Source organism: Octopus sinensis, linkage group LG29, assembly GCF_006345805.1.
Source record: "Octopus sinensis linkage group LG29, ASM634580v1, whole genome shotgun sequence".
Lineage (NCBI taxonomy): Eukaryota > Metazoa > Mollusca > Cephalopoda > Octopoda > Octopodidae > Octopus > Octopus sinensis.
In genome coordinates, this window is record NC_043025.1 from 7131426 (window position 1) to 7146744 (window position 15319).

General features: G+C 37.0%; 1 protein-coding gene across 3 annotated transcripts in view; it reads left to right on the forward strand.

The window, feature by feature from the left end:
• The window catches only part of LOC115225947 (protein polybromo-1), a 113586-nt gene that overhangs the window by 39149 nt on the left and 59118 nt on the right, over positions 1 to 15319 (forward strand). For 2 of the 3 annotated variants that reach the window (XM_036514990.1, XM_036514992.1), the window contains exons 18-21: positions 161 to 236; positions 3758 to 3930; positions 5861 to 5970; positions 11121 to 11192. In XM_036514990.1, the coding sequence (XP_036370883.1) occupies positions 161 to 236; positions 3758 to 3930; positions 5861 to 5970; positions 11121 to 11192 (431 nt within the window). The remainder of the gene's footprint in view (positions 1 to 160; positions 237 to 3757; positions 3931 to 5860; positions 5971 to 11120; positions 11193 to 15319) is intronic. The other variant, XM_036514991.1, reaches the window with a different exon arrangement.

Genomic DNA, 15319 nt, shown 5'->3' on the forward strand with positions numbered 1-15319 from the left:
CCCTTTCCTCCCTGTTGCACTTCACCTCTTCTACATCCACATGCCTCCACCCCCTTCACCACATACTTCTCATCCTTCAACCCCCCCCCCATTTCCTCCTTATTCATTGTCACATCCTCTACAACGTCTCTCACTCTCTCTTTCTCTCCTTCCTCTCCAGGTGATTGTGTCCACATAAAATCTACTGAAGAGAAACCATTTATTGCCCGCATCGACAAAATATGGGTGACGGCAGGGTCAGTGTCCTTTTTCTTGTCTGACCTTTACATAATTGTTTATTTGTTTTTTTTCCATTTGTTCTTAAATTATTCCCCTATCCCAGAAAAGTCGCCCTCACCCCATATAAACTTTCTGCATATGTTACTGTACATGTTATTCACTTCTATGAACTTCACTTATCTTATATACACCCCAGATATAGTTTTATATATACACTACTATGTACCATCGCAAATTATACATATACGTACCCCATACACCCCCTACAGGGTGTTCTGGTTAAATTTGACAGTTTGCATATAAAGGAAAGAAAGCACTGTATTCTGTTGTGTCTGGGGAGGGTCATTTTCTTTTTGTGCCTTATTATGTGACACACTCACTGGTAAAATTTCCACTTTTTTCTTATTTTTATTTTCCTAAAATTTTTCTTGCGCCTTGCAACCTTTTCAATAGTGTGTTACATTATAAGGCGCAAAAAGAAAATGACTCTCCCCAGACACAACAGAATATGCTTCAACACATGAACTCATATAAAGAATTTTGCAAACCAAATCCCAAAACGAAACACTGTATCTCATCCAAAAATGGAAGTTTTTTTTAAAAATTTAAATCTGAAAAAACATGAATTAGATTACGGCTGGGTCATAACAGTTTATTCAAAGTAGCCATCCCCAGCTTCCACCGTGGCCTCAAGATAGCTTTGGAACTTGATGCATGTGTTCCTTACTGTCTCCCCAAGAAGGTCTTTGAACCCCCTGCTCCTTGATCTTGGCCACCAGCTTGGCCTTGGTGCTGCTGACAGCGGGGTCGGTGTCTTTCTCAATTTCACCCCACACATCATAATCCATGGTATTGCAATAAAGGCGGTGAGCTGGCAGAAACGTTAGGACGCCAGGCGGAGTACTTAGCAGTATTTCGTCTGCCGTTACGTTGTGAGTTCAAATTCCGCCGAGGTCGACTTATCCTTTCGGGGGTCGATTAAATAAGCACCAGTTACGCACTGGGGTCGATGTAATCGACTTAATCCGTTTGTCTGTCCATGTTTATCTAATCTGTGTTTAGCCCCTTGTGGGTAGTAAAGAAATGGGTATTGCAATCGGGGGAATTAGGAGGCCAGAAATTGGGGCCGCTGAGGTTGTAGAAATTCTCCGACAGCCACTTCTGATTCTTTCTGGAGGAAAAATCCTGCTGCCACACACATGGCCTTAAAGGTTGCAATCCTCTCCAGCCAGGGTTTGACCACAGTCTCCAGCAGTTTCACATAACAATCCGAATTGAACCTAAGGCCCTGTTCAAAGATGTGAGGCAGCATGATGTCACCCAAAGACCATCACAATTTGGGGGAACTCAAATTTCACAATGTCCACGTCATGTGTTTGAGCCTTTACAGTGTTCAGCGAACATTGAGCAGCAATCCTGATGTCAGCATTTTAATACCCAGCATGAACCATCATGCTACAGGTAACTCTTTTCCAGATGGCTTCCAGCCCTCCATATTAGCTAACTTTTTATGCTCTCTCTATTGCTATTGACTGTTCACCAATATACCAAGCCATTCCTGACAAAGGAGACACAAAAAACCATCAAATTTAGCCCAAATCATCATCGTTTGTCGTTTAGTCTCCAGTAGCCTCACATAGCCATCTGAATTGAGGCTAAAACCCTGCCAGAGATGTAGAGAAGAATGCCTGCTGTTTCCCTTCCTGTTGGCCATGGCTTTGTAGTCTCTGTTGCAGTTATCTATGTCATATCTTATTGACCTTTTCAAAGCTCACAGAGCATTCAGCAACAATCATGATGTCAACATTTTGATACCTGACAAGACTCATCATGATACAGGTGAATCATCATCATCATCATCATCATTTAGCGTCTGCTTTCCATGCTAGCATGGGTCGGACGGTTCGACTGGGGATCTGGGGAGCCAGGAGGCTGCACCAACTCCAGTCTAATCTGGCAGTGTTTCTACGGCTGGATGCCCTTCCTAATGCCAACCACTCTGTGAGTATAGTGGGTGCTTTTTACGTGCTACCGGCACGGGAACCAGGCGAGGCTGGCAGACGGCCACAATCGGATGGTGCTTTTTACGTGCTACCGGCACGGGGGCCAGACGAGGCTGGCAGACGGCCACAATCGGATGGTGCCTTTTACGTGCCACCGGCACAGGGGCCAGACGAGGCTGGCAAACGGCCACGATCGGATGGTGCTTTTTACGTGCCACCGGCACGGGGGCCAGGCGAGGCTGGCAAACAGCCACAATCGGATGGTGCTTTTTACGTGCCACTGGCACAGGTGCCAGATGAAGCTGGCAGACGGCCATATAGAAATATATAAAACGAGCTTACAGTGTTCACAGAGCATTGAGCAGCAGTCATGATGTTGGCATTTTAATACCTGGCATGAATCAGCATGATACAGGTAACTCTTTTCCAATATTCAGATGGCTTCTAGTCCTCCACATCAGCTAACTTTATCTCAACTGTTACTTTAATCTTCATGCTCTCCAACACCATTGACTGTTCGCCAATCTATCAAACTGTTCTTGACAAAGGAGGCACAAAAAGTTATCAAATTTCACCCCTATATAGAAATAGGATCTGTTTTTCTTCACAAATGTAAATAAACCCAATCTGTTTCTTAAATGGGGGACATATTCATACAGCACAGATTGTTTTTTAACTCAATAGACGTCATTGATTGGTTGAAATTGCAGAAATTGAAGAAAAAAAAAACAACAAATATGTTACAAACTATAGAATTTTCTCAATAAAGCCAAGAGAAAAAGATGTTTTATAAACACATTCTACCAGTATACGAAGTTTAAAATTTTTTTTAGTTACGTGGAAATTATGTTAAAAACTGCCGTTCAAACCACATCAGCTGACTTTTTCTCAACTACAACCTTAACCTTTATGCTCTCCAACACTATTGACTGTTCACCAACACAACAAGCTATTCCTGAAAAACGGAGACATAAAAAATTGTCATATTCAGCCTGTACACCCTGTATATACCCCTTTCTACACCAACACACCTATACTGATCCTTTTTATCATTAGTTTGGAACCCCTCCATCAGACACCTACCATATTCTGAGCGCCTTGTTTCCCTGGGCATGGATTCACTGAAGCTCCGGCGTCTGGCAATGGACTTGGTAAACACCCACAAAGATATCAACCACCTCACCAACAACAACACTGAACACCTTTTTGATCTCCATGTGTCCAACACACGTGGACATGCCTACAGAGTCAGAAAACAACAGAGCTCCCATGACTTTCGGAAACATTTCTTCACGCTCAGAGTTGCTGAAGCATGGAATAAACTGCCTGCGTCAGTTGTTGACTGCCATGACACTGCATCCTTTAAGGCCCTCATGCTTTCCGAAATCCGCCGAAACTACACCTGATTATATATACACTTTAGATGAGTTGTAGTGCACCTGAGCACTGTACACAATGTTTTAGTATTATTATTATTATTATTATTATTTATGTTTGTCTATAACCCCTGTATTTTCTTCTTTTCTCTTCAACAGGGGAAACATTTTCTTCTACGGTCCTCTATTTGTTCGGCCCTCTGATGTAGAACATTCCCCGACTCGTATGTTCTATTGTCGTGAAGTCTTTTACAGCTGCAAGGAGACCTCGTTCCCGGCAATGACCGTCATAGGAAGATGTGCGGTCCTTCACATCAAGGACTATTGCTCATGTAATAATACCATCACACTATGCAACCCAAAACCTTCCTCTCTTTACTCTTTTACTCTGTTACTTGTTTCAGTCATTTGAATGCGGCCATGCTGGAGCACCACCTTTAGTCGAGCAAATCGACCCCGGGACTTATTCTTTTTGTAAGCCCAGTACTTATTCTATCGGTCTCTTTTGCCGAACCGCTAAGTTACGGGGACGTAAACACACCAGCATCGGTTGTCAAGCAATGCTAGGGAGACAAACACAGACACACAAGCACATACACATACATATATATATACATATATATGACAGGCTTCTTTCAGTTTCCGTCTACCAAATCCACTCACAAGGCTTTGGTTGGCCCGAGGCTATAGCAGAAGACACTTGCCCAAGATGCCACGCAGTGGGAATGAACCCAGAACCATGTGGTTGGTTAGCAAGCTACTTACCACACAGCCACTCCTGCGCCTCCCTTTCTCTTTTATTTATCCTTTTTTGTTTTTTCTTCATCCTCCTCCTCTTCATCATCATCATCATCATCATTGTCACAGTCATCATCATGTTATGCCTGCTCTTCCATGGTGGCACAAGTTGGATTGGTTTCCCAAAGCAGTGGTTGATTTGATGGTTGAGTTCCTTGCTCTTCCTATAGCCAAACCCTTTTAGTTGCCTTACACAGAGACTCTGTGTCATCATCATCGTTTAATGTCTGCTTTTCATGCTAGCATGGGTTGGACGATTTGACTGAGGACTGGCAAACCAAATGGCTACACCAGGCTCCAATCTGATCTGGCTGAGTTTTTACAGCTGGATGCTCTTCCTAACACCAACCATTCCGAGAGTGTAGTGGGTGTTTTTATGTGCCACCGGCACGAGGGCCAGTCAATGGCCACGCTCAAATGGTGTTTTTTACATGTCACCTGCACAGGAGCCCATCCAGCGGCACTGGCAACGACGTTGCTGGAATGTTTTTTCACGTGCCACTAGCACAAGTGCCAGTAAGGTGTCGCCGGTAACGATCACGCTCGAATGGTGCTTTCTACGTGCCACCGGCACGGAAACCAGTTAGCTGCCCTGGCAACGATCACACTCGGACGGTGCTCTTAGTGCTCCACTGGCACAGATGCCAGTCATCGAATTTGATTTCGATTTCACTTGCCTCAACAGGTCTTCGCAACTACTACTAGTACTACCATCATTATCATTCTTCTTCTTCTTGTTATTATTATTATCAAGGCAGCAAGCTGGCAAAATGCTTAGTGGCATTTCAGCTGTCTTTACAGTCTGAGTTCAAATCCTGCCAAGGTCAACTTTGCCTTTCATCCTTTCAGGGTCGATAAAATAAATACCAGTTGAGTATTGGGTTTGATCGACTTGACTTACCCACTTCCCTAATCTTGTGCCAAAATTTGAAATCATTATCATCATCATCATCATCGTTATTATTATTAGTTATTATTGGTTATTATTATTATTTTATTATTATTATTGGTTATTATTATTATTGGTTATTATTATTATTATTATTATTATTATTATTATTATTACTATTACTATTACTATTATTATTGGTTATTATTATTATTATTATTATTATTGGTTATTATTATTATTGGTTATTATTATTATTATTATTATTATCATTATTATTATTATCATTATTATTATTATTATTATAAATATTATTATTATTATTATAAATATTATTATCATTATTATTATTATCATTATTATTATTATTATTATAAATATTATTATTATCATTATTATCATTATTATTATTATTATTATAAGTATTATTATTATCATTATTATTATTATCATTATTATTATTATAAATATTATTATTATATTATTATTATTATTATTATTATTATTGGTTATTATTATTATTAGTGGTATCCACTGCCTGACATCTTTCTCCCTGTCTCTCCTCTCCTACACAGACCGCATCACGGAGGTCCCCGAACAAAACGTGTACATATGTGAATCCAAATATCTGGAAACTGAGCGAAGCATCCGAAAGCTGGCCAAAGGTCTTAAGGTATACCTAAAAGTTAGATCGGTTTAAGTATTCTCCCCTTTTTTTGCTTTCTCTATTTTTGTTTCGAATTTGCATTTCGTTTTTATTTTGCTTATATTATTTTTTTTTATTTTTCGTCCATTTCCTTTTTTTTTTCCCCCCCATCTTTTCTTATAATTTCTCAAGAACATGTATTTTGTTGTCGTATTATTATTAATTGCTTTTAGTTACCGTTTGCTGTTTTGGTCATTTTTAGTGTCTTCCCTTTTTTTTTTTTTATTATTATTATTATTATTAAGGTGGCCACCTGGCGGAATCGTCAGCACACCATGCAAAATGCTTTGCAGCATTTCATCTGTCTTCGTGTTCAGAGTTCAAATTCCACCGAGGTCGACTTTGCCTTTCATCCTTTCAGGGTCAATAAATTAAGTACCAGTTTTCTTTTGGACTGAGATCAATGTAAACGACTAGACCCCTCCCCCAAAATTTCAAGCCTAGAAAGGATTACTATTATTATTAATATTATAATTATTACCCTTTTACCCTATTATTATTATTATTATTATTATTATTATTATTATGATTATTATTATTGCTATTATTATTAATATTATTATCATTATTATTAATTATTATTATTATTATTATTATCATTATTATTATGATTATTATTATTATTATTATTATCATTATTATTATTATTATTATTATTATGATTATTATTATTGCTATTATTATTAATATTATTATCATTATTATTATTATTATTATTATTATTATTATTATTATTATTATTATTATTATTATTATCATTATTATTATTATTATTATTATTATTATTATTATTATTATTATTATCATTATTATTATTATTATTAAGGTGGCCACATGGCGGAATCGTCAGCACACCATGCAAAATGCTTTGCAGCATTTCATCTGTCTTCGTGTTCAGAGTTCAAATTCCACCAAGGTCAACTTTGCCTTTCATCCTTTCAGGGTCAATAAATTAAGTACCAGTTTTCTTTTCGACTGGGATCAATGTAAACGACTAGACCCTCCCCCAAAATTTCAGGCCTTGTGCCTTTAGTAGAAAGGATTACTATTATTATTAATATTATAATTATTACCCTTTTACCCTGTTATTATTATTATTATTATTATTATTATTACTACTACTACTATTTTTAGTGTTTCCCCCCCCCTTTTTTTTTATTACTGTTGTTATTTAGTGCGACCCCTCCTTCATCCAAGATCAGTTTTTTCCTGGATTAGCAGACTTGTTATTGAAAGGTGACCCCAAACAGTGCCCTTCATGTCACGGGCAGTCATCATTGACATTGTTTTGACCCTGTTGCACCGTGTTCATCTGATCCATGCAAGTATGGAAAAGTGGATGTTAACCCTCTCAGACCAGGGCACCTGTGTCTAACATTACCCTCCACCTTCGCTCCTGAGCAAAAAAATAAATATAGGCGTAGGAGTGGCTGTGTGGTAAGTAGCTTGCTTACGAACCACGTAGCTCTGGGTTCAGTCCCACTGCGTGGCACCTTGGGCAAGTGTCTTTTACTATAGTCTCAGGTCGACCAAAGCCTTGTGAGTGGATTTGGTAGACAGAAACTGAAAGAAGCCCGTCGTATATATGTACATATATGTGTGTGTGTGTGTGTGTGTGTGTGTGTGCATGTATGTTTGTATGTCTGTGTTTGTTCCCTCCCCAACATCACTTGACAACCGATGCTGGTGTGTTTACGTCACCGTAACTTAGCGGTTCGGCAAAAGGGAACCAATAGAATAAGTACTAGGCTTACAATGACCAATCACATTGCAGATTTGTAGTCAGGTGTCTCCGTATTGCATTGTTAATGGTGTCCCCCCCCCCAATAGCTGTTGATTACTTTTGTTTTTAATTAGCAAAAAAAAAAAAATTTTGCAACAAAACGAACATGTGACGAACCCAGCACTTTGGTAAACGAGAAAGGCACAGATGCTTTGTAGTTGAGAAAACTATTGATCTCTCTATATATAAACGGCAAAATGTCTGTCTGTGTGTGTGTCCTTTATACAAATCCACAATTTTTCAGTTAGAGGGCTCGCACTTTCTATGGTCATTCAAAACCGTCCGAGGGTGGTCATGCACATCTTTACATTTCCCCGTCACCCAGCAAATCTCTCTATATATAAATGGCAAAATGTCTGTCTGTGTGTGTGTCCTTTATACAAATCCACAATTTTTCAGTTAGAGGGCTCGCACTTTCTATGGTCATTCAAAACGTCTGAGGGTGGTCGTGCACATCTTTACATTCCCCAGTCACCCAGCAAATCTCTCTATATATAAATGGCAAAATGTCTGTCTGTGTTGTGTCCTTTATACAAATCCACAATTTTTCAGTTAGAGTGCTCGCACTTTCTATGGTCATTCAAAACCGTCTGAGGGTGGTCATGCCACGACATCTTACATTTCCCCAGTCACCCAAAAATCTCTCTATATATAAATGGCAAAATGTCTGTCTGTGGGTGTGTCCTTTATACAAATCCACAATTTTTCAGTTAGAGTGCTCACTTTCTATGGTCATTCAAAACCGTCCGAAGGTGGTCATGCACATCTTTACATTTCCCCAGTCACCCAGCAAATCTTTCTATATATAAGGCAAAATGTCTGTCTGTGTGTGTGTCCTTTATACAAATCCACAATTTTTCAGTTAGAGTGCTCGCACTTTCTATGGTCATTCAAAACCGTCTGAGGGTGGTCATGCACATCTTTACATTTCCCCAGTCACCCAGCAAATCTCTCTATATATAAATGGCAAAATGTCTGTCTGTGTGTGTGTCCTTTATACAAATCCACAATTTTTCAGTTAGAGGGCTCGCACTTTCTATGGTCATTCAAAACCGTCTGAGGGTGGTCATGCACATCTTTACATTTCCCCAGTCACCCAGCAAATCTCTCTATATATAAATGGCAAAATGTCTGTCTGTGTGTGTGTCCTTTATACAAATCCACAATTTTTCAGTTAGAGTGCTCGCACCTTCTATGGTCATTCAAAACCGTCCGAGGGTGGTCATGCACATCTTTACATTTCCCCAGTCACCCAGCAAATCTCTCTATATATAAATGGCAAAATGTCTGTCTGTGTGTGTGTCCTTTATACAAATCCACAATTTTTCAGTTAAAGTGCTCGCACTTTCTATGGTCATTCAAAACCGTCTGAGGGTGGTCATGCACATCTTTACATTTCCCCAGTCACCCAGCAAATCTCTCTATATATAAATGGCAAAATGTCTGTCTGTGTGTGTGTCCTTTATACAAATCCACAATTTTCAGTTAGAGTGCTCGCACTTTCTATGGTCATTCAAAACGTTGACCGTCTGAGTCGGTGGTCAGCACATCTTTACATTCCTCCCCAGTCACCCAGCAAATCTCTCTATATATAAATGGCAAAATGTCTGTCTTTGTGTGTGTCCTTTATACAAATCCACAATTTTTCAGTTAGAGTGCTCGCACTTTCTATGGTCATTTCTATGTATGTATATATATATACACACACACACATATACATACAGGGTTGGCCAGAATTCACCTGACAGTAAATCAAAGTTCCATAAATACTATCTGTAATTCTGTGTTGACTTCAATGGAAAAAGTGTGTCACTCAACAAGGACTTCAGTTTGAAGAATTTTGATGATGTCTCATATTCAGTTGTTAAACATAAATAAATCTTGGAATTAAATGGTTTTGATTTTACTGTCAGGTGACTTTTGGCCAACCCTGTATGTTTGTATATGTGTATATATATATATATATATATATATATATGGTGGTTGTCTACTCTTAAAGCAGAGTTTGACCACCTCCTGTACCTACACCTTAGAACCAGACAAGGTTTTGAAAAGACACCCACACAGATTGCATATCTGATTTGGACCACCAAGAGCTGCAGTTCAGTTCTGAAATTTGTGGATCTTAAAATGTCTTTTGAGGCCTCTGTTGGATTTGCAGACCTTCTGGCATACACTGCATTGAAATGTGTACACAGACATATAGGCGGAATTGTTGGTGGAGGTTCGTTTTCCATGGGCCCACAAATGAGATTTGAGCCCAGCAAAAGAAAGGCATTGTCTTGTCACAAACACACACACACACATATAATAATAACAATATTAGGGAATATTATTCCAAACTTACAGGGAAAACCTCAATTTAGAAATACTAAATCAAATTTCACAAAATATTATGTATATATATATATATATAATATATATTATATATATATATTAGAAAAAAACACTTTTTATCAATACAACAATGAAAAAATTTAATTATACCGAAGAGAAAAATTGCATTACTTAATCATTGGTATATGTTTTTATCTTATATTTAATTTTTCTATAAGATGTAATTTTTTTCTATATGGTATAATTTAATTTTTTCTTTGTTGAATTGATAAAAAGTGTTTTTTTTCTAATTTGTATATATATATATAATATATATATATATATATATATATATATATATATTATATATATATATATATGTTATATATATATATTAGAAAAAAACACTTTTTATCAATACAACAATGAAAAAATTTAATTATACCGAAGAGAAAAATTGCATTACTTAATCATTGGTATATGTTTTTATCTTATATTTAATTTTTCTATAAGATGTAATTTTTTTCTATATGGTATAATTTAATTTTTTCTTTGTTGAATGATAAAAAGTGTTTTTTTTCTAATTTGTATATATATATATATATAATATATATATATATATATATATAATATATATATATATATATATATATGTTTTAATCTTTCACTTAAGCATGTGAGACTAATAACAAAACAAAAAAAAAACTGTTAACAATATGTAGAACCCAATACATGTTAGAGCAACATGTTAGAAGGTGAACTGATAAAGGAATAAATGTTTATCTTATGAACTTCGTTAGCTTACAGCTGTATCTGCTATATAAGATGCAGTTTACTTTATTAATTAACGGAGTTATGATTAAATCAAAGGCCAGAAATTTCGTTTGCGCACATTTAAAAAAAAAATTTATTTATAAACTTTAATTTTTTTTTTTTTTGTATTTATTTGATTTTATTTTTTGTTTCTTTATGAACGGAAACAGTAAATTTCCAAATTCTAGAAGCTTCTCCCCCTCTTCATCTTTTTCAGAAATACTCACTGTCCCCTAAGGTGACAGACGACGAGTTATACTTCTTCAAGAAACACATTGTGCCACAGAAAGTAAGTAGCCGACGCCCTCTTTTTTTTTTTTTAATCTGCTCTTTTATCTCGCTTCGTCTCTTTACTAACGAACATCATAACTAATTTAATTAATTAGTGTCAGTCCCTATACACTTATGCGAAGGTGTGCGTCTTAAGCTGGTCGTGTGCTGCAGCCATGCTCTTGTGATCATGGTTTCAATCCCTGGACCTGGTGGTGTGCTGGAGGGTCGTGTGCTGCAGCCATGCTCTTGTGATCATGGTTTCAATCCCTGGACCTGGTGGTGTGCTGGAGGGTCGTGTGCTGCAGCCATGCTCTTGTGATCATGGTTTCAATCCCTGGACCTGGTGGTGTGCTGGAGTCTTGAGCAAGACCCTTCATTTCACTTTTCTCCAGCTTATTCAGCCTTAAATGAGCAACCCTGTGACAAACTGGTCTTCCATTTAGAAGAACTCAGTTTCTCATATGCCATGGGGACAGGGTAACTGGTCCGATGAATCCTAGGGCTTCAGGAATTATATTGTCCAAGGACTTATTAATGATGATGATGATGATGTTTGGGTTGTGATGGTACCTGGCCTATTGGTTAGGGCCTTCCTCTAATGAGCTTACGATTGTGCTTTCTATTTCTGGACCAGATGACGTGTTGCATTCTTGAGCAGAACACTTCATTTCACATTGTCCAAATTTGCTTAGCAGTAGGTGAGCAACCCTGCTAGAGACTTGTGTCCCATCCAGGGAGAACATTGCGATCTCAGTTATTTCTATGCTGGAAGCCAGGTAACCAGCTCTATTAGTCTTAAGGGCTCAAGACAATACTTACTATACACTGACAACATTAAAGTAACTATTTGGCAGGGCCAACAGAACAGTAGTGGTTCACAATTAGGCTTCCTCTGGGACCCAAAGGTTCTGAGAGAAGTCACTCAGGGTCTTGCCAGATATAGTGACAATTGTTTGTTAATTATATGATAATTACATGCTAATATATTTTTGAGTCGTTTTCATGTTTAATTATATGTTCACAATTTGATTATATACAGACACAGAGCATGTTCCCTAAAGTAGAGAACCCTTGTATCTGTAAATAGTGAAGGGGACCTAATGGAGTAAAAATAACCAGTTGGGCTTTTTGTTGCTTTGTTTCAGTTGAGTTTGAAAAATAATGAAGAATTTTGTTTGAATAACTTTGTCTTATTAATTAATTTTGTGATTGGAACATAAATTAACATGAGATTTCGACAGAAGGTTTTTAACTTAGACGCCTTTAAACAGGTTGCACGTATCAGAGAACCAGGAAGGGCTGTCTCAGTTGAGTTGGTATCAAAAGGGTTCAATCAAACATAGTATAAAAATGTGAGAACTATATCATATGACGAGGATATTCCTGCTGAAATACACAGCTTCCGTTTCAATGGATTTTGGAAAATATTAAAGAATTTAGTGAAATAAGTTTGTCTTTATCAGGTTGATGTTCGGAACATAAGTTAACATGGACTAAGCTACGAGCATTAGATTTCTTGGAAGAAGGAGTGAATGTACACAAAACCGGGACAGAAAAACGGACGATGCCACACAAATATAAAACAAAAAGCAATAATAGTAATAACAGGACAAAAACAGTGGGTGTCTTACGACTAATAGACAGTACAACTTAGTTTAGCTGGCGTATTTGGAAAAAATGCCTTTATCGGCAGACACACATGTATGTATATATAAAGAGAAAAAAGAGAGAGAGGGAAACATTAAAATGTTTGATGCCAAGCAATGCCAAATAATTGGCACCAAAATGACTGTGCCAAGATATTCCATTCTGCTAACAGGAAGGTTTCGGGTATTCAATTGAGTGAATTCCCATTAAAATGCTCGTTTACTAAATTAATTTAGGTGTTCAGATTTTTAGTTTTAACCTGCATATAATCCTTCAGATTACGGAAATGGTAAACTAAGACGTTCCTGATTTTTCTTTTATAGTATTTTTTATATTTTATTCATTTGAAATTTTTTTTACTTCATGATAATTATATTAAAAACATCCTCTTTTATTGTCTTAATTAAGGTTTGTATTTTGTGTTTTTTTAACCCTTTCGTTACTGTGTTTATTTAGAGATGCTCTGCGTTTGTTTCAATTAATTTTAAATATAACAAAGAATTTAGTAAAATAACTTAGTTATCATTAAACTAGTGTTAGGAATGTAAATTGTGACTCAGGTTTGGTGGAAGATTTTAATTCAAAACTTATGAAAACAAGACATTTGTATTACAGAGCCAGAGGTGGTTTCAACCAGGTTGGTATTGAAAGGGTTAAAAATATCATGGTGACTTTAACCCTTTTGTTACCATATTTCTGTTGAGATGCTCTGTGTTTCTTTCAATTAATTTTAAATATAACAAAGAATTTAGTAAAATAACTTGGTTATCATTCAGCTAGTGTTAGGAACATAAATTGTGACTAAGGTTTGGTAGAAGATTTTAATTCAAAACTTATGAAAACAAGACATTTGTACTACAGAGCCAGAGGTGGTTTCAACCAGGTTGGTATTGAAAGGGTTAAAAATATCATGGTGACTTGAACCCCTTTGTTACCCTATTTCTGTTGAGATGCTCTGTGTTTCTTTCAATTACTTTAAATATAACAAAGAATTTAGTAAAATAACTTGGTTATCATTCAGCTAGTGTTAGGAGCATAAATTGTGACTAAGGTTTGGTGGAAGATTTTAATTCAAAACTTATGAAAACAAGATATTTGTACTACAGAACCAGAGGCGGTTTCAGCCAAGTTGGTAACGAAAGGGTTAAAAATATCATGGTGACTTTAAGCCCTTTGTTACCATATTTCTGTTGAGATGCTCTGTGTTTCTTTCAAATAATTTTAAATATAACAAAGAATTTAGTAAAATAACTTAGTTATCATTCAGCTAGTGTTAGGAACATAAATTGTGACTAAGGTTTGGTGGAAGATTTTAATTAGAACTTATGAAAACAAGACATTTGTACTCGGAGTCTGAGCCGGTTTTAGCCGGGTTGGTAACGAAAGGGTTAATCCTGTTTTGATGAAAATGAGAAACAAAGCGAGGGCGACATAGCTAAATTTTTAGCATTTGAACTGGTGATATTTAGCCAAAATATTCCATCCGTTTCATGTTCAAACTGGCCAGATCTGGCCTTTTACACCAACCCTTCAATGTAAAAATAAAAATTTGCATAATTGAAATCTCAAAGCTACAGGATAATATATGATTAATCCAAAACACTGAATAAACAAAAAAATTACATTTGTCAATGCAATCTGAATATCAGAGGATTAAATCCAAACAAGTTAGAATTTTAATAAGTAGTGTGATAATCCTTATTAGCCTATATGTGTTTGTATGATCTCAGTTGATATATAAGGAATATAATGACTTCTGTTGTGTCTTGGAAGGGTCATTGTGCCAATAATAAACACATGCGCTGATTCTGTTACACTTCTTTATTATTACTTGTCAATCAAAGACAGTGAGCTAGTAGAATTGTTATGGCACTGGGTAAAATGCTTAGTGGCATTTCGTCTGTTTCTGTGTTCTGAGTTCAAATTCTGGTGGGGTCAACTTCACCTTTCATCATTTTGGGGTTGATAAAAGAAGCACCAGTTTATTACTGGAGTCGATGTAATCAATCAACTTATCCCCTCCCCTAAAATTTCTGGCCTTATTCGAGCGTGGTCTTTACCAATGCCGCCGGACTGGCTCCTGTGCAGGTAGCATGTAAAAAACATGGTCGTTGCCAGAACTGCCTGACTGGCCCTCGTGCTGGTGGCACGTAAAAGCACCCGCTACACTCACAGAGTGGTTGGTGTTAGGAAGGGCATCCAGCTGTAGAAACTCTGCCAGATCAAGATTGGAGCCTGGTGCAGCCTCTGGCTCACCAGTCCTCAGTCAAACCGTCCAACCCATACCAGCATGGAAAACAGACATTAAATGACGATGATGATGATGATGATGATGTGCCAAAATTTGAAATCTTTATTATTTATTGTTAACCAACGAACTAATTGATTAATTAATAAATCAGTCTCTCAGTTGTGTTTGCCAATGTCCCTTCATTTCCCTTCATGGCCTCTTCAATGATTATGTCTTCTCGGCTCCTGTTCACCTTCCAATTTGTC